Source organism: Lepidochelys kempii, chromosome 5 (assembly GCF_965140265.1).
Source record: "Lepidochelys kempii isolate rLepKem1 chromosome 5, rLepKem1.hap2, whole genome shotgun sequence".
NCBI lineage: Eukaryota > Metazoa > Chordata > Testudines > Cheloniidae > Lepidochelys > Lepidochelys kempii.
The window spans coordinates 105,088,421-105,115,800 of NC_133260.1; the positions used below are offsets into that span (position 1 = coordinate 105,088,421).

The window sequence follows — 27,380 nt, forward strand, 5'->3', positions numbered from 1 at the left end:
GCTAACTGTATAAACTCCGAAAGTGTTCACAGCTCATAGAAAACTAATTTCTTATATCTGAGTCAATATTCTCTTATTATATTTAATATGTACTATTCGAAAGTCAATAGACATGCTTCTGTATCCGGAAAAAAGACTGGGAATTTTATAGATTGTATATGTGTTAGTAAAGATAAGATATTCCCCTCAGTAGGCTACTGTATGAGCCCTGAAATGAAAGAGGCCTTCAAAAATAAAAGCCTAGGATACTAATCAAATGATAGTCTATAGTTAAGGCACAGAACTTGGAGTTAAGAACTCTTGGATTTCCACTTTATGGTGGATGGAATCAGCTGACATTTTGTTTTTATAAAACAGCCATTCTTTGAAAATCCTAACCAAAACCAAATCTTCACACCCCTCAACTGTCCAAAAGAAATCCCAAGAAGATGGGCTTTGTAGTATGCCCTGAAGATTACTTCTGGGGGGAAAGATCAACCCCCAAAAACTTCCCCTGGCTGCAGGAAGCTCTGCACCATGGGGGAAGGGGGGCTTTGACACGGGAGAGTCTGGGTGCAGGGGATGCTGCTTGGTGTGGGGTTTGGGTGTGGCAGGGTCCAGATGCATGGAGGTTGAGTGTACAGGGGGAGCAGCTCCCTGTACAGAGATCCCTCCCCCAACTCGCACACCTGGAACCCCCCTCCACATCAGGAGCCCCCTGCACCCAGAACCCCACACCAAGCCCCCAAACCCTCATCCCACTGAGCCCTACCCCCAGATGCCTCCCACACCTGGACCCCACCCCATTGAGCCCCAACCAGTTGCACCCTGACCTCCCACCCCACCAAGACCCACTCCCGCAGCCCACCTGCCACTGAGCCCTCACCACCTTCACCTGTACTCCCCTGCAGAATCCCATTCCCCCTGAACCCAGAACCCCGCACTGAGCCCCTGTGCATCCAGATTCCCCTCTGCACCCAGACCCCACACCGAGCTGCCTGCATCCAGATTATGCCACATAAAACCTGGTACCCTTGAGGGAATTCTGTGCCAAAAAATTAAAAATTTTAAAATTCTGCAAAGTACTTCATATTTTATTTGTCAAAATAACACTGAAACACAACAACAATATAATCACAGCATTTTCAATTATTTCTGGTCATTTTTAATTTTTGGCGCAGAATTCCCTTGGGAGTAGAAGATCATAAAGTTTAGGTTATTTCAGATTAAGATGTTGATTTTTACCCCTTACGTCCTAAATTTCTTGGGACCCACCTACTTGAGAAGTCACTGCTCTTCTGTGCTGTACTGCCTGTAGTTGCAATAACTCCTGCAGTGTATGAAGGAGGGGAATAGCTGGCAGGGCCCCCTTGATTTTGGAATTCACTTTCCTCCCTAAACTCCAGCTACAAGCCAATGGACAGCCAGCCCAGAGACAGAGGACTGTCATGGGGGTGTTCACAGTGAGACGCTCCAATTAAAAATTGGGTTGCTGCATTGTGTCCTAGCTTCAGTATCAGCCTAATTTAAATTAGTGGTCCTAATCTAACCCTAAAAATGGAAAACAGGCCTAGATTTCAGGAAAACTGGTACGTCCAAAGGAAGGGTTTGCCGCATCCTAACCACATGCAGCTGTAAAATAGCCACCCAGGTCACACTAATCTCCATGCAGTTCCCAATTTATGAACTTTGGTTAAAAAAAAAAGTATTGCAATAGTCCCTCAATCAGGAGATGTAATCTCAGCCATGTCCTCCTGTGGCTTCCTCTAGCCCACTATAATCTCCTCAGCCTTGAGTATCAACCAACTCACTCTCATCCAGGTTGCAATCTCACTCAAATGCGGTGGCAAGAAGCATTTGACCCCAAAAAAGAGAAGATCTGTAAGATTCTTTTTACGGACTGTTATTAGAGTGATCTTCTCCATTTGGAATTAGTATTTATGTAGGATATTATTACAACACTAATTTAACCATAAATTCCTTTTCTAAATCCAAAGGCTGAATGGTAATTATACAATTGCTCTAAACATTCCTGAAAAACCTAAATAACCAATTTAATCCGTTGAAATAGTAACAAAACATTGATAAGCGTTTGATCAAGATACTTACAAACAGGTGAAACATAGGGGTGCCTAGACCTATATTGGTTGCTTCAATGTGGTCCAGCAAGTATTAGCAATGAAGCCTTTGAGAGTTTACTGTTTTATACCCTTTATCAAACAAGAGATGTATTTGTCAGTTACTGACTTCAGCTAAAAAATAATTTGAGAGAGTTCACTCTTATTTCCAGTCTTAATCCAGATAAGATTTACAACCTTCTTTCTCCCCAAGGCCTTTCCTCCCTATATCTTTCCCTCCTTCTTTCTGACCAACATTTTTTCCTTTGCATCTGGGTTCACATAGGCCCTAATTTTTTAGATAACACTGGTATATGGGTGGGAAGGTCCATGTTGGCTCTTTTTAAGACATTCTCTTTGTCTTATTTAAAACCATCTGCAGTCACCCCTGTTGGTCAAAGGCCTTCTTTTTAGAAACTTCCCCTTATTTTATTGTTATTCTTTGAACCAGACGTCTTTCCTACTTCATTCCTTCTGCTCTTATAACTCATTGCTGTCATGGCCTTTCTTTTACTTGCTAGTTAGGTCTTTTCTTTACAACATATATTTCTCTAACCAAATTTAAGCTAACCTTAATTATCTAATTTTATATTTATTCTACATTTCTCCTATTACTACTTTCCCCTCCTTTATGACTGCAGCTACCAAGATCCCCCTTGGATGTCACTCCATCCACCAAACCATCTCTACACATGGGAGAGAGGGAGCCTTACTCCCTGAACTAGCATGTACTCAGAGGAGATGGGGAAAAGTGTAACGGATACTGCAATCCCATGCAGTATCTTTGGGGACCATGTTGTATTTAAGTTTATGTACCACCATGGGCCAGAGATTGTGTGCAACTCCATAAGGGAGGATTATCACAGCTACTCCAGGAGCCCAAACCAGTGGGTGGTGATTAAGGTGAATCAATTAGGTTGTAAATGCTTCCTGACAGGTATCGCCACCTGGGGAGGCTTGTATATTCTGCTTCAAACTGGGTTTTCCAAAGACGAACAAAGAAAGGGCTTCTGTTATGAAAAGGCTGTGTTGAAGTTGACTCAGGGCCTTTTTTCTGATCCAACAAATGGATAGGCCTTCTCTCCAACGGGAGTCCCAACCCTTGTGGAAAGGTTAGAGTCTTCAGCCTACTAGGGCCCCAAAAGACTGAAGGGTGACTCCTGGTATGTTTAATGTGTGTTGTTATTATGTGTTTTCTCTGTCATGCTTTTACCTTAAGAATAAATGTGCTTGCTCGGAAAGAGTTGTGTGGTAACTTGCAACTGTTGGCAATGCTCTGTTCATAACCCTTGGAGGGAAAGCAAAGCACAGGCACTGGCCTTTAGGCAGACTGGCTTACTGGGAATATCACAGTGTAAGGCAGGGAGCTGTGCAGCCTTAACCATCCAGAGGGGGAGAGATGTAGGTCTCCACCCAGGAGAGGTGATGGCTAAGTGCTGGAACCCTTAAGTGGGTATGCCCAATATTGATCCCAGTTAGAATTCTCACAAATGCAGACTTGAACATCTCTCACAGTCAACCAAGGAATAAAGTGTGCTGGATGGTACAGGCATCTCAGTTTTATAGGACAGTTACTGTATCATTCTAATACACTGTTCAGTTGTCTTGACGAGCTATGTGGAGATGCTGAAGTGTCCCAGAATGTAGTCATGTTTGTGGTGCTTCCTTCCATAGTGTGACACGCTGAATTTGAGAGTCCCTCTGTTCTCCTGTTTCTGACATACCGTGTAATGTATGTTCTGTGATGATAAGGCAAAACAGTCTTTCAGCTTCAGCAGGCTATATAGCCCAACTGCAGAAAAGATTACTGAATTATGAGAATAAATGTCTTCCCTATCGCTACTGGTAATTTTGCATCTTGACTTATTAATTCCCCAAGAGAATTACCATATCTTGCAGATTCAATTAGCAGACTAGAACATACAAAGCCTAACTGTTCTCCAAATAGCTGATATGTACGACTTCTGACTTGTTGGAGTTCAGGGGTTACATTTATGAAATCTACTGTACTCCTCCAGTTTCGTTATCTGGTTACAGTCAGTTTTACTTTTTTCCTCCTACTTGTGTATCTGGAAGAACTCAGCAAATGATTGAAACTGACATACTCTCTGACCATCCCTCTCCACCTTTTTTCAACTTTTAAGAGAAATTCATAAAGCAAAATTCTTAGAGGTAAATTTTCAGCTTGATGGTTTTACTTCTAGCACTCATGAATATTAATGGGAGTCATGCTGCTAAGTTTCACACCTCGGTATGAAAATGTATCCCTTAGTATGCTCTTATTTTCACCATGCTATTGTTGTTTACTCATTTTTTATTAATACTTTATAGTGTAAGATTCAAATACGAGCAAACATTAGAATACATGGAAATGCACCATGGAGAAGCAATATTTAGAAATAATAGATGCCCAACCAGAATAACAGAGAAATAGTAGTCTAGAGGCCTAATTCTGCATACAGTTCCTACCAGGCATAATATTTACTATGATGAGGAATCCCAGAGAAGTCAAAGGAGCACTAGGACCCTGGGCTAAAGCCCATTAATAAAAAGCCAAAGACTCCCATTGACTTCCATGAATGTTGGATGAGGCTGTGTCTGTATCCTGCACAGAAAGAAAGTGCTTGTCCCCTTGGTATAGTCATGCAACATAGGGCAGAATTTCCCATTAGATCCCATTTTCCAATCTTACCTGGTGGGCTGTTGGGGACCCAGGCTTCCAGGGTGCCTCAGAGTTGGGGACCCCAGGCCTTCCAGGGTGTATATCTCTGGGACACCTTGTCAGGTTGGTTCATTTCCTTTCACAGAGAATTTCAAAATTTGGGGCTTTCATTCCTAATCAGAAGGAAGCCAAATTTTAAAATATTAAAATCATCTGTAACATGGAATTACCTTTTCCTCCACACAGCTCTAATAATAATTCTTACTTAAATCAGATAAGTATCAGGATTCTCAATAAGATCAATATTCTTGTGCCATCAATGAACTCTTACATTCCTTCCGCAGTGTCTTCTTTCTCCTTTGTGTTGATTCTTTCCCTTTTACTTAGTTTCTCCTCTGCTGTTTTATTTTTTGGTGTCCCCCATCCTCCCCCTATTATATAGTTTCTTTCCACCCAGGCATTTCCATTTCTTTTCTTCTTCTTCACACCTGTCCAATTCATTCCTTTGTGTAGAAACTACTATTACACTAAACAGAAATTTTCAAGAACTCTGCTCTTTGAAACACTAGCATTCAGCAATTCAAAGATAAGCGTCTCCTCACGTGTGTATTTCACATACTCATTGAATTCTTATTGTAGAGCTGCTCTTAAGTGTTGCCACTGAGTTTTCTTCAAAACTGTCCATGTTGAATTGCTTATTTCAATTTAAAAAATCCCAACCTTTATGGAATTATGTGGGCATTGTAAGAAAATAAAAGACGGGTCAATTATTCACTGTGATAGTCCTTTAAAAATAAATTATAAAACTATAACTGTATTTTTAGATGTATTCCTAGGTATTGTTTAGGGATTTGGAAATGAAATCAAACACTACTAACAACAACAACAAAAGGTACCTCATTAAACAAGAACTCTTGTCTAACTATGTGGATTTCTGGTCTCATGAGACTTATCTCTCTTGCAGTGGCAAACTAAGAACAGAAAGAAAAACGCTACTTTCAAAGGTAAAACTATGTCTCTGGATTTTATAGTGAACCTGAAGCAACTATATAACATGCTGTGTCACTACAGGTTGCAGATACACAGTATGTACAGAATATACTTGTACTGTAGAGAAGAATTCTCATCACTTCAAAACTTACTGGGTGAAAAGGCCTGGATGTTACAGAAGATCAGATTAGATAATCATACTGATCCCTTTTGGCCTTAAAATCTGTGAAACGTTATTACATTATAAACTATTTATTTATTGTGTTACAGTAGCACCTAGAGAGGCCCTAATCCTTGTGCTAGGCACTGCACAAACACAATCTAAATAGAAAAGAGACAAATGGTAGGAGGGGACACAAGCATAGAGAGGTGAAGTGACTTCCACAGGGTCACACAGCAAGTCAGCATCAGGGAATAGAACCCAAGTCTCCTGGATCATAGCCTTTCTTATTAGTCATAGAGTTTAAGGTCCAAAGGACCACCAGATGATCTAGTCAGATCTCCTGTATATCACAGGCCACCTACACCACTCAGCACCCACACACTAAACCCAGCAGTGAACATTTGACCAAAGTATTATAGCCCATATGAGACTAAAGAGGTATGTGCCAAAGGCAGAGAATAGGAGGAACTGAGCTGCACCAATGCCTGAGGCCCCTGCAAGAACAACATAAGAACGGTCATACAGGGTCAGACCAGTGGTCCATCTAGCCCATTATCCTTTCTTCTGACAGTGGCCAATGCCAGATGCTTTAGAAGCAATGGACAGAACAGGGCAATTATTCAGTGATCATCCACTGTTGTCCAGTTCCAGCAGTTGTCAGTCCCAGGCTTAGGGACACCTAGAGTACAGGAAAGGAGTACTTGTGGCACCTTAGAGACTAACAAATTTATTAGTCTCTAAGGTGCCACAAGTACTCCTTTTCTTTCGCGAATGCAGACTAACTCGGCTGCTACTCTGAAACTACAGCACAGGGTTTCATCCATGACCATCTTGGCTAATAGCCATTGATTAACCTATTCTCCATGAATGTGTCTAATTCTTTTTTGAACCCAGTTATAGTTTTGGCCTTCAGAACATCTCTTGGCAATGGCAGGGTATTGATTAAAGGAGATATACCCAGAAAATTTCAGCAAGTTACCTGGACTCCATGCTGTGGAGGAAGGCAAAAACAAAACCCCCCAACGTCACTGCCAATATGACCTGGGGAAAATTCCTTCCTGTCTTTACTTCTGACGATCTGTTAGACTCTGAGGATGTGAGCAAGAGCCAGCCAGCCATGCACATGAGAGAGAGAATACTCAGTGACACCTCAGCACTCTGGCCCACCCTGCCCAATCTCCCATCTCCAGCCATGGCCATCTTTGATGCTTCAGAAAAAGGAAACCAAAAAACCCCCATGGTACAGTGGGCATGGGGGGAAGGGTGGGAAATCCCCTGCAAGTGACTGGCTAAAGTGCTGAAGCATGAGCTTTAGAAACATGACATAACACAGAAGAGACCACCACCCCCCCCCCCCCGCCACAGGCAGCTGAGCCCTGCCCCCCAGCATCACAAACAATTCTGCCATACAATATGACTCATACATTTATTCAGTTCTCTCTTAAAACTAAAAAAAACTGTTTGCCTCAAAACTCCTATTGGAAGGCTATTCCAACCTCTCTGATGGTCAGAAACCTTCTAATCTCCAGCATGAAATTGTTCATGGCCAGTTTGTACCATTTGTTCTTGTGCCAATAAGGACATTAGCTTAAATAGCTATTCACCCTACCTAATGTTTAGCCCTCGGTGTATTTATTTAAAGTAATCATATCCCCTCTCAGCCTTCTTTTTGATAAGATAAACAAGCCAAGCTCTCTGTCTCCTCATAATGTAGACCCTCCATTGTTCTGATATCATAGTATCTCTTCTCTTACTTGTTCCAGTTTGAATTTATCTTTCTTAAACATGGTGACCATGAGGTCTCTACCATTGCATTGTACAACTGCATCAGTACTTCCCTATCTCTGCTGGGAATGCCACTCCTGATGCATCCTAGGATCACATTTGCCTTTTTCACAGTTGCGTCACATTAGAGACTCATAGTCATCCTATGATAGTCCACCATACCATGGTCTCTCTCTTCCTCTGTCCCTCCCAACTGATGATCTCCCAACTTGTAGCAGAAATTCTTATAATTATACCCTAAGTGTGTGACCTTACACTTTGTACTACGGAATTTCATTTCATTTCTGTCACTCTAGTCTTCAAGGTCATCCAGATGTACCCTTGTGATATGTCAGTCCTCTATATTAATGATGCCTCCCAATTTTGTATCATCAGCAAATTTCATTGACACACTCCTACTTTTTGTGTGAAGGTCATTAATAAAAATACTGAATAAGATTGGTTCCAAGACCAATCACTGAGGAACTCCGAGCAGTCCAGTAGTAACCTCCCTGCAGTCCAGTAGTTCACCTTTCAGCACAACCCATTGCCTTCTCCTCTTTAGCCAGTTCCTTGCCCACGATACAATTTTACTAATCCTCATCTTCTCTAGTTTAACTAATAATTTACCATGTGCTACCATCAAATGCTTTACAGATCTACTGCATTTCCCTTATCTAAAAAAGGTGTTATTTTCTCAAAGAAAGAGATCAGGTTAAACTGGCATGATCTACCTTTTGTAAACCCATGTTGCATTACATCCCCTTTTACATTTACCTCTATAAATTTAATTATTCTTTCCTTCACAATTTGTTACAAAGTCATACAACCTCATATGTGGTAGTTTCCATTTCCATATACTCAATTCTGTCATCCATCCTGCCTCCATGCCAATGTTCCATGTTATCATCCGTGTTGAAAACTGAAGGAAAATATTAATTTGGTTTTTGGGCCATACCTAGATGATCTTTAATCTTCTCGGCATCCACTCTGCATGTTGGCCCAACCTCATCCTTCCTGTTAACTCTGATGTTTGTTCCTATGATTGGACCTTAAAACTGAAACTTTACATTCCTAAGCTTTTGTAACACTGCTGCATTTTACAGTGCATCAGTCACATCAGGATTCTAGGCTAAAATATTGGAGGCCTTCATGGTGTCATGCAGCTAATAGTGAAAATTAAAAATTTGTTGCATGAAAAATCAGAACCAGTGACTTTTCAAGCCTTTCCTTGAGGAGACCAAAGCTCAGTTTGGACACTTCATGTTCACTTACCAAATGAAATCTGGTGGCTGAGAAAAGAAAATGTGCTTTAAAGATTTGTTGTACTGCTTCAAAAAGTCAAACAAGCCGTGGGTTCACATAATGCCCTCTTTTAAAGTTGACTATGTAAATTATACTTTGAGATATTGCTTCTCATTTAAATAAACTGAATCTGTCATTCTGAGATAGGAATTAACTGCTCCCAAGAATGGGTAGATGCTGCCATTATTCAAAGACTGGATCAACACAACTTGACATAGTTCCTACATGTAAGAACTCAGTTACTCTGTCATCTTGATATTCTGCTGAAAATTTACTTTCAGTGGATACTTAGGTGGACATTTTATAATCCAAAGTATGTTTAACTTTTTTTTTCAAATTTGAATGAAAGTGAACATGATATTAATGTTTATTATTGAAGAAAACAAACAAGAGACCCATAAACACATGAAAATAGCTTGATCCTTATAATAATGGTATCAAACCAAGATATACTTTATTCAGATGTTCTGCTCTAAGGTAAAGCTAAAAGCACTAATGTTTCAGTAGGGTGGCTGTTTCTTTAGGAATCTACTCTGGCAGAAAACAAGTCTATACATTTAAAATGAGGTGCAAGCACTCTGGGTCAATGATGGGGACGGCATGTGGCCCTGCAAAAACTCACAGATAGATTTGCATGGATTAGGAAAATATTGTATGTGGAAATGTGGGTTACATGCAAAATGGATGAGTGTGCTTTTGAAAATGTCTTCTCTGTATGTCTCAGTAGTGGCAGTAGGTTCTTTTCCCATTTTCTGAGTAACTGATTAGAAGGTAGAGATTCTTCTGGCTTCCATGTAACACCCTTAATACACAATCAAAATACAGTGTAAATCCTGGTTTATAGTTGAGACCTTTTCTGAAGGATAGTGGATTAATGTGGTTGCTGGACTACACAATGCAAAAAGGATTATTAAGATTTTAGTCCGGGGGTTGGATGGAGGAGAAATGGAATAGGAGCCTTTAGACTTGTAGCACGGCACAGGCCTTGGAAGGTATCATCCACAATTACCTGCTTTGTGTCTTTGTGAAGTTTATACCTAACAGATACACAGTTTCCTTGTTCTCTGTTTTTGATTATGGTTGATATTGAATACATTTGGTGTCATCCTATTCATCAGTGACTGCATTGAGCTGCATTTATCAAACTGCTATTTCTAGGTATTGTCAGGTTGTTGAGTGTAATAGTTCAGGCTGCTCACATTTTTTGGATCCCAAGACAGTTAATGCTGTGCCCTTTGTCTATGTGGGTTTATTGTTTTCTTTGCTTATGATCTGAAGTAACTGGTGGCAAAATCAACCTTCAGAATGTGGATAAAGGTATGTGCTGATTAGCCGGTAGTCTGAATCATTTTTATTGCAAATTAGTAACTGTCACATTCCAGGATGCAATCCAGACCAGTGAGGGGTTGTATCATTGCCTGCCCTGCAACCAGTGCTTTGCTGTTGTAGCTCCCAACCTGGGCCACTCCTGAACAGCCTACCAGACACACATCCTAAGTATCTGTGTATAGCCACAGCCCTGGTCCAGCAGCTATGACTCCAGCAGCCTGGCAGCAACACACCAGTCAAACTCTGGCTTCCACCAGCCTTGGTTAGTACTTGCAGTGTGACCCCCAACACCCTCCCAATTCCAAATTTCCCCCAAAAACATGTGTTGTGCACAGTCCAGCCCTCTCCTGGACAGTTCAGATATTAAAGGTCCATTGCCCCTTCAGAGGGTCAATATTCAACAGTTTGTTACTAACAAGCAGTTCAGTTTAAATACAGCATTGGTTTAGATAAAGAAATAAAACAAGTCTGTTAACAAAAGAAGATAGGATTTTAAGTGAATTCAAATATCAGGTATTTAAATGATTAAAAGAGAAATAAAGGTAAAATGCTTTCTAGTAGCTAAAACTTAACAAGCTGGACTTGGATTCAAAGTAAAATCCTTATCACATGTTTCCAGCAACATGGCTGACCAAATTCTCAGGTCAGGATCTCCCCCCAAAGTCAAAGGGCTGGTTCCTTTATTGTCTTCGGTGTAAGAGAGAGAGCAAGCTTGGGCTTTTCTCCCCCTTTCTTTTAATAGTCCAATTAACCTTTGAAGTGGATTCTTTTGAGGGTTACCCGTAAAAGCAAAGTTTATTCAAACAGTAAAGAAGGCAACATGGTGTCTACAAGAGCTCAGAGCCTCCTTCGCCTTCTTCTCAGCTGGGTTTGCTGAAATACAAATTTGCTTTATCTCCTGCCATTTCCTCTCCCAGCTGTCTCGAGGACTGTGTGGTTTTGAACATATACCAAGAATATCATACAGGAGGGCTTCACAAATAATGTTGCAACATACATTTCATCATGATGTTATTAACCAACGAAAAAAGAAAAGGAGTACTTGTGGCACCTTAGAGACTAACCAATTTATTTGAGCATGAGCTTTCGTGAGCTACAGCTCACTTCATCGGATGCATACCGTGGAAACTGCAGCAGACTTTATATACACACAGAGAATATGAAACAATACCTCCTCCCACCCTACTGTCCTGCTGGTAATAGCTTATCTAAAGTGATCATCAAGTTGGACCATTTCCAGCACAAATCCAGGTTTTCTCACCCTCCACCCCCCCACACAAATTCACTCTCCTGCTGGTGATAGCCCATCCAAAGTGACAACTCTCTACACAATGTGCATGATAATCAAGTTGGGCCATTTCCTGCACAAATCCAGGTTCTCTCACCCCCCTCCCAAAAACCACACACACAAACTCACTATCCTGCTGGTAATAGCTCATCCAAAGTGACCACTCTCCCTACAATGTGCATGATAATCAAGGTGGGCCATTTCCAGCACAAATCCAGGTTTTCTCACCCTCCCACCCCCATACACACACAAACTCACTCTCCTGCTGGTAATAGCTCATCCAAACTGACCACTCTCCAAGTTTAAATCCAAGTTAAACCAGAACATCTGGGGGGGGGGGGGGGGGAGAGTAGGAAAAAACAAGGGGAAATTTCAACATGATAAATGAACTAATTTAAAATATTTTCCATGCTTCATCTGTCCACTCCACAAGCTGTCAATGAGCTTGGATTGGAAGCTTTCATGTCAATAGTCCACAGCGAGCACTTGTATTGTTTTGAAATAAGAATGTTGTTTCCATGACAAACTTAGAACTTTTTGGAACTAAGCTGATATCCACATACTTTCAGGTTTATGTAAGAAAAATGATGTTTTTATGAAATTTCTAAGGCCAGGGGTCCTTTGTTTGCTTGACCATAATAAAACCCTTGTATTGTTCTTTTTCATTTTTTGGTCTTTTAGGCAGATAGCAATTAGAGAAAGCAAAAGATAGAGACATTAGAAATATTGAACTTTATTTTAAACATTAACCTTTTATTATTATTATTATTATTTTATTATTTTTAGTGTCTTTTTTTTTACTGTAAAAGTAACAGTCAATGTATTTAAATTTACGGAGGGAAGTGATTTGGCAAATGTTTATAATGGCTTAGAACTGTAAGATACACATCACCTTGTTCTGCAACAGGCTCAGATTTTTCTGAGTATTTACTTAGTGGAGTTAATACAGGAGTGTGGGATGGGAGAAAAGCCTTGGAAAACACTTTTACTGTTTTTGAGATGCTACAGGCTGGTCATTTTGGATTTGTTGAACTTTTTACACTTAATAAAGTATTTTAATGTGCCTTTAGGGGATGCCATAACTTTGCTATTCTGCCTTATCACCCTGGCCTGCTCAAATAACACAATGTTCCGGTGAGGTATCACATTAAAGTTGATTCTAGTTAAAAGTGGATTTTGGCTTTTTGCCAAACACTGCACAATTCTCAGTAAGTTAAATGGTCCCATAAGCTTTTTAACACTCAAGGTTTCCAAACAGGCTGAAATACGGAGCTTGTTTAAATATTTTCCCAAAGAATCTTTTTTGTTTTTGTATAACTCTTTCCCTCTTGGAACTGGAATAGCCCTTTCCTCCCTGGATTTGACATCTGTACTCATATGGACATTGTTATTAGCATAGGTGTGACTTACATTGGCCCCCCTCTACAGTAAGTTGAGCCAGGTGATTCTTGGCTAGTGGCACAACCTCACTAAACCGTGGCTATCCCTCTCATATATTATAATGTTCTGTCCACAATAGCCCCCCTTCAACAGAGAATACGCCATCAAGCAGCTGCGTCCCCAGTCATTGCCAATGTACTTCACATGTGTAGCATTTTCCTTCCCAGAGGCAGAGTGCATTCACCTACGTAATTGGCCATGACCTCTTCTTGCCCAGAGCACAGGGACTCAAGTCCATGCCCATTTCCAAATGTTTTAAGACACAAGGCAGCACATTGCTGTCATGCCAGTGGGCAAGCCTCAGGGTAGATGAAATTTTGATACAAGCACTTGTATCATCATCAGAGGTTTCTGTTTGAGCTTGACAAGAATCCTGTTTCTAAATATTTGAACATGCATGTCTTAAATGCTACTATGTCTGTCTCAGAACTGTTTCTATCTGTGCTGGTGGGTGTATTTTTTTTTTAATTTAAATTATCTCTTTTGAGTTTTTATAGGGAAAAAAAAAGAAAATGTTTATCTTTTTAGCTTATTGATATCAGCCTGCAGGCTAGCTGTTCTCAGAAGGATGGAAAGTATATTGGTTAAGAGATGCAGGCACCTATTTTGTGATAAAGAATTTCTTTGCATTTTTTCCCAGTAAAGTAAATTGCTTGCAGGATATTGCTAAGAATGTAATCCTTTCAGTGCTGCATCTCAGAAGATATAGTTTAAACTGCTTTCTCTTATTACAGAGTTAAGTTTTGTATGTGTGTGTGTTTTCCTGCAGAAACATTGACTTCCCATGTAACAAATATACGTAACTAGATTTCTTGTCTGACCAGCGCTTTATATTAAAATGCAGTTGAAGTCCAAAAATGGCCTGGAAAAACAATGCCACTCCATGCCAAATTTTACAAGGTCTAGATGATCCCAGGATCCCTTCTCTACAGGAATTATTCAAACCCAAAAGTCATAAGTAGTATTTTCACCACCCTTGAGAGGTGTTAGGAAGTGCCCCTTTAATTTCCAACATTTTAATTTCCAATAAGCTACATAGGAGTCCTTCTGGAGAGAGGGCAACTTTAATTTAGCACTGCACTCCACAGCCACCACACTGATGGTGACTGCATCAGAGATGCATTGAACAGATGCATAATCGGGTTGCTTTGGCATAACCCCCACCCAGTCAGTATAAAAATGGCCTGGCCCCCTGGTTGCTTTACCCCTGCAGTCTCCATTTATATAAAATTTGAATTTATCACACAAGGAGCTTATGTGTTGAGTAAGAAGAAGCACTTTAATAAATAAACTTTCTTCCTGAAGGATGTTAAAAACCAAATTCTTTCCAGCCTCCCTTAGTTGCCGTGCTATGAATGTGCTCCTTTGGTACCAATGTCAATCATGTTTGGCTTTCATTTCATAATGCTTCAAGTTGCACCTAAAACAGGCATGATGCTACTTTTAAATGTCACCTTTTAGTGTTGTGTTTAATTCATTTCTATGGTGTGATGCTGAAATGAAAGGAGAAAAATGACAAGTAAATAATGGAGCAAGAAAGGCAAATGTAATATTTCAAAGCCACATCTGGCAAGAGATGTAGTTTGTCCTGTAGTAAAAATACATTTGAAAATATATAAAAAGAGACTATAGTTAAGCTGAAATCATAACCCTTTCCTTTTAAAGTAATAGCTCACAGCCACATATTCATATTTCAGTAAGCAAACTGAGTAGGAAGTGGGCAAGGGAAGCAGTTGGTAGTGACTGAGTTCTTACAGAAGCACCTGGTATAGATTGCATTTGGAGAAAACTGTGTGCGTTGACTGGCTACCAGGAACAAATAAACTATAAATGTTCTGATTCTGCTTTTAGAAAAGGAGTTTTGGTGATTTATCAATTTATATTTTCCTTTTGGTATTTGGTGGTGCTTCAACATAAACTGTACAGAAAGTTGTGTAGATGTGTGTGCATAGGATGAACTTATCAAAGGTTTTGTCCACCCCTATATAAGGAATATAAGACACTGGAGTACTTGCTGAGTATGCTGGGCAAATTATGTAAATGAAGGTCAACAGTACTGATCTCAGCCTATTTTGAGGGTCCTGGGGAAGAACAGGCAAGCCCCCTTGTTAAAATTCTGCCAGTAGTGTTGGGGAATTTCTCCGTTTTGGATGGTGTTGCTTTCTAAATCATCCCTGCCAGGGACAACTTAAAAAATACTTCCGGAAGGAACAGTTTATTGTTTTTGGAATTCATCAAATTGTACCAAACTGCAAGAATATTTTTTTTAAAATCCACAGAAGTTTACTTCCATTGATCTGAGAGGATCTCAGGTAGAACAGTGATTGGCACCAAAATAAGACAACCTGGACTGACTGTTGAACAGAGAGAGCACCCTACAAAGTTTCTTTCTTTCCCCACTCCCCTATTTCCAGTTACAAAAGTTGATCAGTATGTGATGTATATTTTCAGGAAGATTCCCTTAGCATAGATTATTTTTGTTAATTTTATAATATTGTGTAGTAAATTCCATTTCACGAATTGCTGCTTCTTGCCAAGGCATAAAAATGTTTGGAAAAAAATTAATAATCCAAATCATTATTTAAAAAAAAAAAACACCTTAACCTCCACTTAGTCTGTTTAAGTCCCTGCCCTCGGAGAGCATGTTACTGTTTAATTCATGATCCTGCTAGAGACTTGGATTTTGTTTTGTAAATAATAATCTCTTTGGGGAAAGCAATATCAAATTGTTTATATAAGGATGCACAAAATTCATTATGTAAACTATCAGCAAGTTTTGGTCTGAAAAATACTGGCATCTTTCCCACCCCCGGCCCTCCCCCGGCCATTCTTTTAAATCCATTCTCTCTCTCTGCATTTGGAGTCTATTGATATTAAAGAACTGTTCTGTGATTATGAAATCCATTTACCTCAGAACACTTTTTATTTGGGGTGCAAAGAGAAGCATCTACAAAATCTCAGTCAAATATCAATTTATTATTCTGTCCCATATTCTTAATCTACAGTTATATAAACAATTTTATTTATTTTCTGTTTGATATTGCATCTGGATCTGTGATTAAGATTGATCCTCAGCTGCTTTTTCCCATGCTTTTTACTTTGTAAAAATATCTAGCAAACATTAAATCATAATGATAGTCTTCAGGGGTATCTAAGAAACTGAATGTGCTTTTACCAGATAAGAACAGCCTTAATTTACCCTTACGGGAATATCAGAATAGTGAATTACTATGGCTATCCAATGAATGTTGAGTCAGCATGAATGCATTTCAATAAATGTGTTATTTCTGGCAAACTGAAAATGCAGAGGTTTATTGTGTTGATGAGGAATCTGAATTTGAAATACCTGGAGCAAATCCATTATTTTGTTACCTTTTGTCATGTTTCATCATCTCCATATTCATATGCTCAGGTTAATTTAAATTTGGTTTAAATTCCTTAATTTTCTTACAACTCTGGAGTATACTACTATGTACTCTAAAATGTGTTAGATCTTATTTTCTCAGGTGTATCTTTAAACCAGGTGTAATCTCTGATTTATCACTCTAGCAAACCTTGAGACTATCCCTTGAACCCACCAGTTCCAAAAGGTAGGAAACATCAGACCTGTAATATCATAAATCTCAAGGAGAATTTTCAATACCCTGCACAGCAAGGGCAAGATTGTTGGTTCCCTGTATGCCCATGCAGAGAAATATGGGAATGTAAGGCATTCCCTTACTCCCCTACACTGGCTACCCACCCTGTACACTATGTGCCAGTTGAAGCAGCTGAGCCAGCACAGAGGTGGCAGTAATCTGTGCCAGGTGTAGGGCTGGAATAGACTACTTCCCGCTAGTGAGGTGAAATGAGACTGAATTGTGACCAAGGCCAGATTTACACCTTACGCGCCCTGAGGCACAGCATCTTCAGTGCCCCCCCGCCTACAACTGACCTTTGTGTTTTCTGTAAAAAAAAGAAACTTTTAGCCCATTTTTAACTTTTAGGTGCTCCTGGGCACATGCTTACTGTGCCTAACTGGAAATCTGGCCCTGATTGTGACTCTGAGTCAGAGAGAATCTTCACAGGAAAAATGCTACAAGGCTTTGAAGGATTTGCTTTTTGGGGGTAAATGTCGATTACACTGTATACACACAATCCAACAAAAAATTTTCTTCCATCAATGATGATCTAAATTGACAAAATAAGAAAAATAAGAAAAATGCTTCTTGAAAACTGTTTAGTGTTTGATTTAAGGAGATTTACTTTGTATATTTTGAAATGTGATGCTAACAATATGTGTTTTAATTATTACAAAGCTTTAACTTTTTGAATCTCAGTGCCTACTGTCATTTAGTAATTATTGTCCAACCTCCCCCTCGTCTCTCCCCCATGATTTCCCACAACTATGAAAATTTTATTCGATAAAAATGCTTAAAATAAACATCACATTATCTGTCAAAATTGTATTTTTAAAAATGAATTATGTTAAAGTTAATTATCATCATCATTGGTTACACACAGGTTGGTTAATGTCACACTCAAGTATTAGGTTTGTGCACACAAATATGGGGGAAGCCCAGGCCATGGGAGTATGCATCTTGGGCCTTGTCCTGTGGGGTGCCAAGGGTATTTCTGCAGCATGCAATATAAGGCCCATTTTGTGTAATGCACCTGTTTTACAGAAAATCTCTCCCTCAAAGAATAAATAAGCAATCTCAGTCTTTGCATTCTCGTGATCCACCTCTTCCTTCCTAGCAGTTCTGGTTTCCTTTCTCTGCTTTTCTCTGCCGATCACCCTGTTTATTTTCTCTGAAAGAATTTCTGTCTTTTTTAAATTCTATTTTCTTATAATTCTTTTGAAATACAAAATAATAACAAAATACACACTCTATGTAATGAACGTATAGTGGGAAAAGGTTGCTCGTAGGAAAGAAAAAAACACACTGCAGCCACCATCCACTAAAGCCCAGAGTTTATAAGTGCTTATAAGGAATAAATTATCAGGAAGAGTTTTGGGGAGGAAGCTATTACCAACAGGTGTCACAGAGAGCACTGTTCAGTTTATAACTAACATCTAATATGTATCAGTTCACTATTAACTTCTTGTGTAAGGTTCCAAATCACTAAGGGGAGAAAATTATCATTTTCTCTACTTTTTTTGTTAGCTAAATATGGAGTATTAAATAGCTCTTAGGGCCTACACTTTTTAAAGTGAATGCACATTTTCTCCTGTCCAGAACTGTGGACACGCTGCCTGATACACAAGTGTAAATCAGGGATTTTCTCATGCCCATGCCTTTTCACTCGCGTTACCTTAACTTGTATTTGTGCCTTTTTCAAAATGTATGCTTTAGTGTGTGTCTGCCATCTTGAGGCTGAGCAGCATCAGAATTATCCAAAAGGTACTACAATATAAAGGATATAGCATCTTCAAAATCATAAGAAATTTATCTTATCGTGTTATATATCAGCCTTAGTACCTTTCAATTATGCCTTCTGGGGGAGATCTCATCCATAGACTATGAATTGGTTTTGTATGTTGTAGGTTCAGGAAAAAAAATAGATTTTCTCTCCCTGAGTATACAGTAACTCTCCCGTCTCTTTCTAATCTTATCCATGATTCCTTTTCGTACCTGAAGGAAAAATAATAATAAACCATCAGAGATAAGTGTGTCCTTGGAGTTAATTGGTATAATACATGACTTCTCTTGATTCAGCAATAAAGTGGACACAACTCATTGTTAGGAATACAATAAGCTTTTTTTTCAATTTGTTCATATAATTCTAAATCTGCACTACCCACTTACTTAGGGCCAGATTCTTGTCTCAGTTACACTGGTGTAAATCCAGAGTAACTTCACTTAAATTAGTAGTTACTAAGATTTACACTAGTATAACTGAGATCAGAATCTGCTCCTTAATACTTTGCAAGTTTATTTTCTTAAGGCCTTCCCCTTACTCGCAATGATCAAGCATAGCATATGCACTTTAGTTTCCAGCATTTGTGAATGATTAAAGGAAGAGTTTTCTTAATAAAGCTTTTGAAATTATTTCTGGAACTCTTGTATGAACAGGCTTTTTCGCCAGATTTCTAGTATTCTCTAGTTTGAGCTAAGTAAATAATACTGTGAGACATAGCCCTTTTTTTTTTTCCCCAGTATTTCAGTGTGTCCACATGAGTATATTAAGGGATCAAAAAGAGGGTGTCCACATTAGTATATTAAGGGATCAAAAAGAGGGGAAGAGGTGAACCTCAGTGAATTTTTAAACCTAAAAAATAGTTTGGGTAAAGTTCTTATTTTAATCTGTATTGATTTGGCCAAGTCTACTGATATCTCAGCCACTACGCCTTCTTTTGGATCTCTTTTGACTTTATCATTTGGCTATTATCCTGTCCCAATGTCTCTGTTTTCCAAAGCACGTTTCCAAATCCTCCTGAACTTGTGGGGTCAGAGTTCTCCCATGTCTTTCATTTCATGTTTCTCAGCTCTTCCATCTCTTGAAGCAGAGAGAGTCTGGCAAACCATGTGACTCATGTTATGTAGAATAGCTAATTTTAATTCAACCCTTTTTTTGATGCATGAACCAATTAATTATAGTAACTCCTCACTTAACGTTGTAGTTATGTTCTTGAAAAATGCGGCTCACGAAAGCTTATGCTCAAATAAATTGGTTAGTCTCTAAGGTGCCACAAGTACTCCTTTTCTTTTTGCTAATACAGACTAACACGGCTGCTACTCTGAAACCTGTCATTATGCAAGGCACTGCATTTATCTGTATGGAGTGGAAATCTATCAACTTCATGAAAAAACTCATACAGATACAGACAGACATCTTCCTTTCCAAATGCAAACAGATGGAATCATACCAAAAGGATTGAAGGTAAAAAATCCATTACAGTCTACACAGACTATGCTGACAGCTTGTGCCACACGCTCTCAAAGAAACTGTGGAACCACCTGATCAACATCCTCTACAGCAAACAGGGAAAGATTAAGAATGAGCTCTCAAAACTGGATACTCTCATAAAAAACAACCTTCCACACAAACTTCCTCGTGGCTGGACTTTACTAAAAACTAGACAAGCCATTTACAACATACACTTTGCTTCTCTACAAAAGAAAAAGGACACTAAATTATCTAAACTACTACATGCCACAAGGGGCCACAGCAATGGTTCCCTTAACCCACCCAGCAATATTGTTAATCTATCCAACTATACTCTTAGCCCAGCGGAAGAATCTGTCCTATCTCGGGGCCTCTCCTTCTGCCCCTCCACCCCCACGAACATGATACAGTTCTGTGGTAACCAAGAATCCTATTTTCGACGTCTCTGACTCAAGGAATATTTCCAACACACCTCTGAACAACATACTAATCCACAGAGACCTTCCTACCAACACTACAAAAAGAAGGATTCTAGGTGGACTCCTCCTGAAGGTCGAAACAGCAGACTGGACTTCTACATAGAGTGCTTCTGCCAATGTGCACGGGCTGAAATTGTGGAAAAGCAGCATCACTTGCCCCATAACCTCAGCCGCGCAGAACACAATGCCATCCACAGCCTCAGAAACAACTCTGACATCATAATCAAAAGGGCTGACAAAGGAGGTGCTGTTGTCATCATGAATAGGTCGGAATATGAACAAGAGGCTGCTCGGCAGCTCTCCAACACCACTTTCTACAAGCCATTACCCTCTGATCCCACTGAGGGTTACCAAAAGAAACTACAGCATTTGCTCAAGAAACTCCCTGAAAAAGCACAAGAACAAATCCGCACAGACACACCCCTGGAACCCCAACCTGGGGTATTCTATCTGCTACCCAAGATCCATAAACCTGGAAATCCTGGGCGCCCCATCATCTCAGGCATTGGCACCCTGACAGCAGGATTGTCTGGCTATGTAGACTCCCCCTTCAGGCCCTACGCTACCAGCACTCCCAGTTGTCTTCGAGACACCACTGACTTCCTGAGGAAACTACAATCGATCGGTGATCTTCCTGAAAACACCATCCTGGCTACTATGGATGTAGAAGCCCTCTACACCAACATTCCACAGAAAGATGGACTACAAGCCATCAGGAACACTTTCCCTGATAATGTCACGGCTAACCTGGTGGCTGCACTTTGTGACTTTGTCCTCACCCATAACTATTTCACATTTGGGGACAATGTATACCTTCAAATCAGCAGCACTGCTTTGGATTCCCGGCATGGCCCCACAGTATGCCAACATTTTTATGGCTGACTTAGAACAACACTTCCTCAGCTCTCGTCCGCTAATGCCTCTACTCTACTTGCGCTATGTTGATGACATCTTCATCATCTGGACCCATGGAAAAGAAGCCCTTGAGGAATTCCACCATGATTTCAACAATTTCCATCCCACCATCAACCTCAGCCTGGACCAGTCCACACAAGAGATCCACTTCCTGGACACTACAGTGTTAATAAGCAATGGTCACATAAACACCACCCTGTACCGGAAACCTACTGATCACTATTCCTACCTACATGCCTCCAGCTTTCACCCAGACCACACCACACAGTCCATTGTCTACAGCCAAGCTCTACGATACAACCGCATTTGCTCCAACCCCTCAGACAGAGACAAACACCTACAAGATCTCTATCAAGCATTCTTACAACTACAATACCCACCTGCTGAAATGAAGAAACAGATTGACAGAGCCAGAAGAGTACCCAGAAGTTACCTACTATAGGTCAGGTCCAACAAAGAAAATAACAATGCCACTAGCCGTCACCTTCAGCCCCCAACTAAAACCTCTCCCACGCATTATCAAGGATCTACAGCCTATCCTGAAGGACAACCCATCACTCTCACAAATCTTGGGAGACAGGCCAGTCCTTGCCTACAGACAGCCTCCCAACCTGAAGCAAATACTCACCAACAACCACACACCACACAACAGAACCACTAACCCAGCAACCTATCCTTGCAACAAAGCCCGTTGCCAACAGTGCCCACATATCTATTCAGGGGACACCATCATAGGGCCTAATCACATCAGCCACGCTATCAAAGGCTCGTTCACCTGCACATCTACCAATGTGATATGTGCCAGCAGTGCCCCTCTGCCATGTACATTGGTCAAACTGGACAGTCTCTACGTAAAAGAATAAATGGACACAAATCGGATGTCAAGACTTATAACATTCATATACCAGTCGGAGAACACTTCCATCTCTCTGGTCACTCAATTTCTGATCTAAAAGTGACTATTCTTCAACCAAAAAACTTCGAAAACAGACTCCAACGAGAGACTGCTGAATTGGAATTAATTTGCAAATTGCATACAATTAACTTAGGCTTGAATAGAGACTGGGAGTGGTTGAGTCATTATACAAAGTAAAACTATTTTCACTTGTTTATTTCTCCCCCTCCCACACTATTCTGCAGACGTTCTTGTTAACTCCTGGAAATATGCTGGAAATGGCCCACCTTGATTATCACTTCAAAAGGTTTTGTCTCCCCCCACCCTACTCTCCTGCTGGTAATAGCTCATCTTAGTTGATCACTCTCCTTACAAGGTGTATGATAAACACCATTTTTTCATGGTCTGTGTGTATATAAATTTCCTCACTGTATTTTCCACTTTATGCATCCGATGAAGTGAGCTGTAGCTCACGAAAGCTTATGCTCAGATAAATTGGTTCGTCTCTAAGGTGCCACAAGTTCTCCTTTTCTTTTTGCGAATACAGACTAACACGGCTGCTACTCTGAAACCTCTCATAAGAATGAATGTAAATAGCGGGGGTTAGATTCCAGGGAAATTGTTTTTTGCCATAAAATACAGTACAGTGCTATAATTGGGAGGTGCCCTCGCCTTACCCCACACAGGCACAGCCCACTGGCACTGGAGGCAATCAGGCAGGCAAGGAGGCAGAAGGTGCTGTAGGCTAGGAGAAGCACGTTGCACAGCAGCAGTGGCAGCTTCCCCTACTCTGCAAGCACCAGGGGCGGGGCGGCTCAACCCTTGGCCCGCGCACTCCACCCCTTCCCCCAAGTCCCCTCCCTTAACCCTTAACCCGCTTCTTCTCCCCCCCCTTACTCCGCATGCCGTATCCTCACTCTTCCCTTCCCCTCCCCCCGCCGACGACAGTCAGCTGGCTTGCGGCGTTCAGGGGGCAAGAGGGCCAGGGGAGGAGCAGGGATTCGGCACGCAGCCTTCCCCCTCCTCCCCCACCTCCTGCCTGGGGCAATCTGGTTTGCAGCATTTGGGAGGCAGGGGAGGGATGGGGAGCCTGCGCGCCGAGTCCTCGCTCCTCCCCCTCCCTCCTGAATGCTGCAAGCCAGCTGATTGCCCTGGCCAGGAGGCGGGGGAGGAGGGGAAGGCGCTGATCCACGGGATCTGCTGGCAGGTGGGAGGTGCTGTGGGGGGGCATAGGGGAGCTGATGGGGGGGCTGCCAGCTGTGGACAAAGCAGGCAGCCAAACAACGTTATAGCGAAGCATTGCACAACTTTAAATGGAGCATGTTCTGTAATTGAGCAGGGACGTAAGATCGAAACAACATTAAGCAAGAGGACGTTAAGTGGGGAGTTACTGTATAACACTATGTACTTTCTGAGTTAATTATTTTCTTTGTTTTGCATAGGACATTTTTATAATTTGTTGTACAAACATATACAATAGTTCATCTTATAATTTCTTAGTGTCTTGGTTCTTGTTACCTTCCTAAAATGCTGACTATAGAACAATTTGGTGTGGATGGTATAGGTGGGGCAGGTAGTGCTGCTTATACGTACAGTTGCCCAACACTTCAAATTATAAGACCCTTTGTTCAATTAGTTAGAACTTCGCCAAATTTTAACCATTTGGGCACAAATGCCAGATTTCTCAACTGAGCTGCTGCTGCTGCTTTTTTTAAGTTTCAGCAATAATGGTGTAGCCATTTCAGAGAACAAGATGAGGGAAAATACATGGTTATGCTCATGTTTAAAATATTCTCACAACCACTCTGTTGAAAAGCTCTAGCACTTCCATGCTTACTAGCAAGGATTTGAAATTTTTCAGGGTGACCTCCCTGTGTCAGGTACGTGCCTTTTGCCATCCCCGTGAAAATCTGCCCACATTTGGCCAAGTTATAGGCCTCTGAAAAATTCCACTTCACACATTCTCAGTAAAGGCTTAGTAGAGTTTGGCAGCTAAATTCTCTGGAGCATTTGCCATCCTCTCACACTTCTTACATGCCAACCAGACTCTGGATGCATCATAGTCACAGAACAGCTGAGCATGTTCCATTTCATATCAGCCAGGGGCTGAACAGGACTTTCCCTGCAATTGCTCAAAGCTGGGGGTTGCTTAGATACTTGCCACCAGAACTGAGAGCAGGGAGACTGTCTCTCCTTTGCTGTCACTGCACCCCTTGCTGGTGCCTAGAGGGACAGAAGCAGAGTGATGGGATAGAAAGACAGGAGCCGATGATGGGAGAAGATAGGAGCAAGCGGCAAGGACAGGAACTGTTGAGTGGGGTAGCATAGGAGCAAAGGGGGCATGGGCAAAAGCTAGAGACTGGGCAGGAGCAGGAGTTGATTTTAGAGGCAGGCAGGTGCCAGAGAGGATAACAGTGGGGAGGAAGGGACAAGAGCAGTGACTTGGCAGGGGAATATAAGAGTGGAAAGGGACATAGATAGGCTCGAGGCACGGGGGCAGAAGGCTCTGAAATTATTATAAAAGTCCCGTACTGAACATGTATCCCACCCCTGCTGCTGACCCTGTGGGGAGTCAGTACGATTACACAGGATGAAATTTTTGTTTTTCAATTTTTAAGTTTTTTAAAGTTTGGGAAATTACATTAAAAGGGGGTCTAATGAGTTAAATAAGCAACTGGGAGGTAGAAAGTCCTGAGTGCTGATCCCATTACTGTGCGGGCTTGGGAAAGTCATTTAACCTTTCTGTATCTGTTTCCCTCTCCATTTAATGTGAATAATAATACTTTCCTTGAAGGGGTACTTAAATATTTGTAAAGCATTTTGAAATCTTTGGATGAAAGGCTTATAAGACCAATGTATTAATTTTACAGTGTTTTACTCCTATGACGCACTGAACATTATGGGTTCACTTCCTTATTCTGCTCATGCTTTGTATTCTAACTTTACTTGAGAGGATGACCTGAACCAACAAATTCACTACTCTCGCAGCCTTTGCTGTGACAGTTACATAAATTCAAGGCAATCCATCATACTATGTTGAGTTGGTGAAGTTCACTGATGACACTTCAGTGAGTTGCTTTGTAAAAACTATTGGTTAAATTTAGAGTGATGAAAGGAATCAGTACTTCAACACCACATAGTCAGATTGTGGAATTCACTACTGCTAAGGCTGTTGGGTAAAATAGTGTGAGTGGATTTTAAAATATTATGATCAATAACATATTTCTTGTTTTATAAGCTATGATGAGGGTAAGAAAGAAAGAAAGCTATATCCCCATGTACAGTCTTACACAATTGGCAATACACAGTAATGGAGTATTTCTCCATCTGACATATTGGTTATTGGCTATTTCTGGCAGTAGGATACCAGACTTCATGGACAAATTGTTTTATTCAGCGAGGCAGAGCCTGTGTCTCATTTCTCCCATCCCCCAATGCCTATTTTGAACACACAGGAACATAACATGGTGTACGAAGTTTAGTTTTATTGTCACACATAATGGTTATTTTTGAAGAATTATGTTAGCAGATTCTCAATTTGCTCACTTTGGGAGTAAGTGTTGGTTTGTAGGGCAGTGCATGGGATTTAGAATCAAAACGATTAATAATGATCAACCACATACCAGAAGCCCCACTATGGCACCAAAACCATTAACTCTTTGTATGTCCATAAAGAAGGACAAAAATGCTGACTTAAAGTTACAGCATACTGCAAGCTTAATTTGCAGTTCAGAAAAGTTTGTTCTTTTTCAGTACAGCTTAGCTGTAGTCAATAAAACGTGGAAATTAGCTGAATCACAGTAGTTTAGTTGACATTCTGTTCTGTTTTGTTCATACAGAAATGTATCTTCTGTAGACAGAGAATGAAGAAATTTTCTGGTGCCTGCATACAGTGTTCTTATGGGCGTTGTCCAGCTTCCTTCCATGTTACCTGTGCCCATGCTGCAGGGGTGCTGATGGAGCCTGATGACTGGCCTTATGTTGTCTACATCACATGTTTCAGACACAAGATCAATCAGAATGTGGTAAGGAATTTTATCCTTTCTTTCTTCCTTTCTTTTTCTTTTTTTTTAAACAAAAAATAAAATATGCTGTGGATAGTCTTTGCATTCTAAAAGTGTAATTAAGGCAGGAATTTACTTAGCTGTCTAGGGAAAATGAAGGAAGGAATCTATAAATGGCTTATGTTTAAAAGATTGCTCCATCTATATTCTTTTCATATACAGCAGGTCATTATATTTTGACAGTTTCTCCTTATGTCTGGAGCTTGGAGAAATGTTGGTACTCAAACGGTGGTTGATAGGCCTGGCATACTTTTCCATTAGGACCATTACAGTATGTATAGATTCACCACCACAATAAATCAATACAGTCTCCTTTTTTAAATTTTCAGTGTAGTACAAATACCCACATTTATTACAAAAATCCAGATTAAATATTATGAATATCCAATATAAAAATATTGCACATATAACATACTTATTCAGCATTCCCAATAAAACCTTGCAAATGTCCTTCCAAAATTTCAGTACTGACTGACAATAGTTATACAAAGTATGAGTAGAACTCCATATTCTTTGTGACAATGCCAGAAGTTTCCATCAATGCTGAGAAAGAGCCGTTAATGTTAGCTGTGATGTATACTTCATTCACAATACTGTCATTAACTGTCTTGTAGATCTTAATGCATTTTGTTCCACTTGATTTCTGTCACTTCTAATGGAGATGCTTAACCATTCTGTAGTTTTTAAATTATATTTGAATTATTCCTTAACATTGTTCAGACAGAAGAAATATATAATAGAATCTAGGGATGGAAAATACCTATTTGATCATTTAATCCAGTGTTTTTCAACCTTTTCTTGTTGGTGACCCCTCATTCAAAGTCAAATTTTTTCAGCCCTCCCTCCTTACATTTACTATGAACATAAATGTGTCATTGATAGCAATGATAAATCTATATAATCTGTTTATTTTGTGTTTTGAGAAGTTGACTGAGAATACTTGACCTCAGAGCGGATGGGTGTGCAGGAAGTGAAGAGCAAGATTTTGTTTGCTTTAGATTGTAATAACATTTTCAACACCAGAGAACCTCTCCGAATGCTTTCCTTGACTCTCTTGGGGTTCATGATCCACTAGTTTAGTCCATCCACAGCGAGTACAAGACTGGCCTTACAGAACATT

At 40.4% G+C, this 27,380-nt stretch overlaps 1 protein-coding gene across 17 annotated transcripts in view; it reads left to right on the plus strand.

The window, feature by feature from the left end:
* The window catches only part of KDM4C (lysine demethylase 4C), a 440,364-nt gene that overhangs the window by 365,667 nt on the left and 47,317 nt on the right, over positions 1–27,380 (plus strand). For 16 of the 17 annotated variants that reach the window (XR_012159108.1, XM_073345318.1, XM_073345317.1 and 13 more), the window contains one exon: positions 26,036–26,221. Coding sequence is in view for 16 of the 17 variants with exons in the window: in XM_073345318.1 (XP_073201419.1) it covers positions 26,036–26,221 (186 nt within the window). In the remaining variant the exon portion in view is untranslated. Of the gene's footprint in view, positions 1–5,722; positions 6,409–26,035; positions 26,222–27,380 lie in introns of those variants that run through there. The other variant, XM_073345326.1, reaches the window with a different exon arrangement.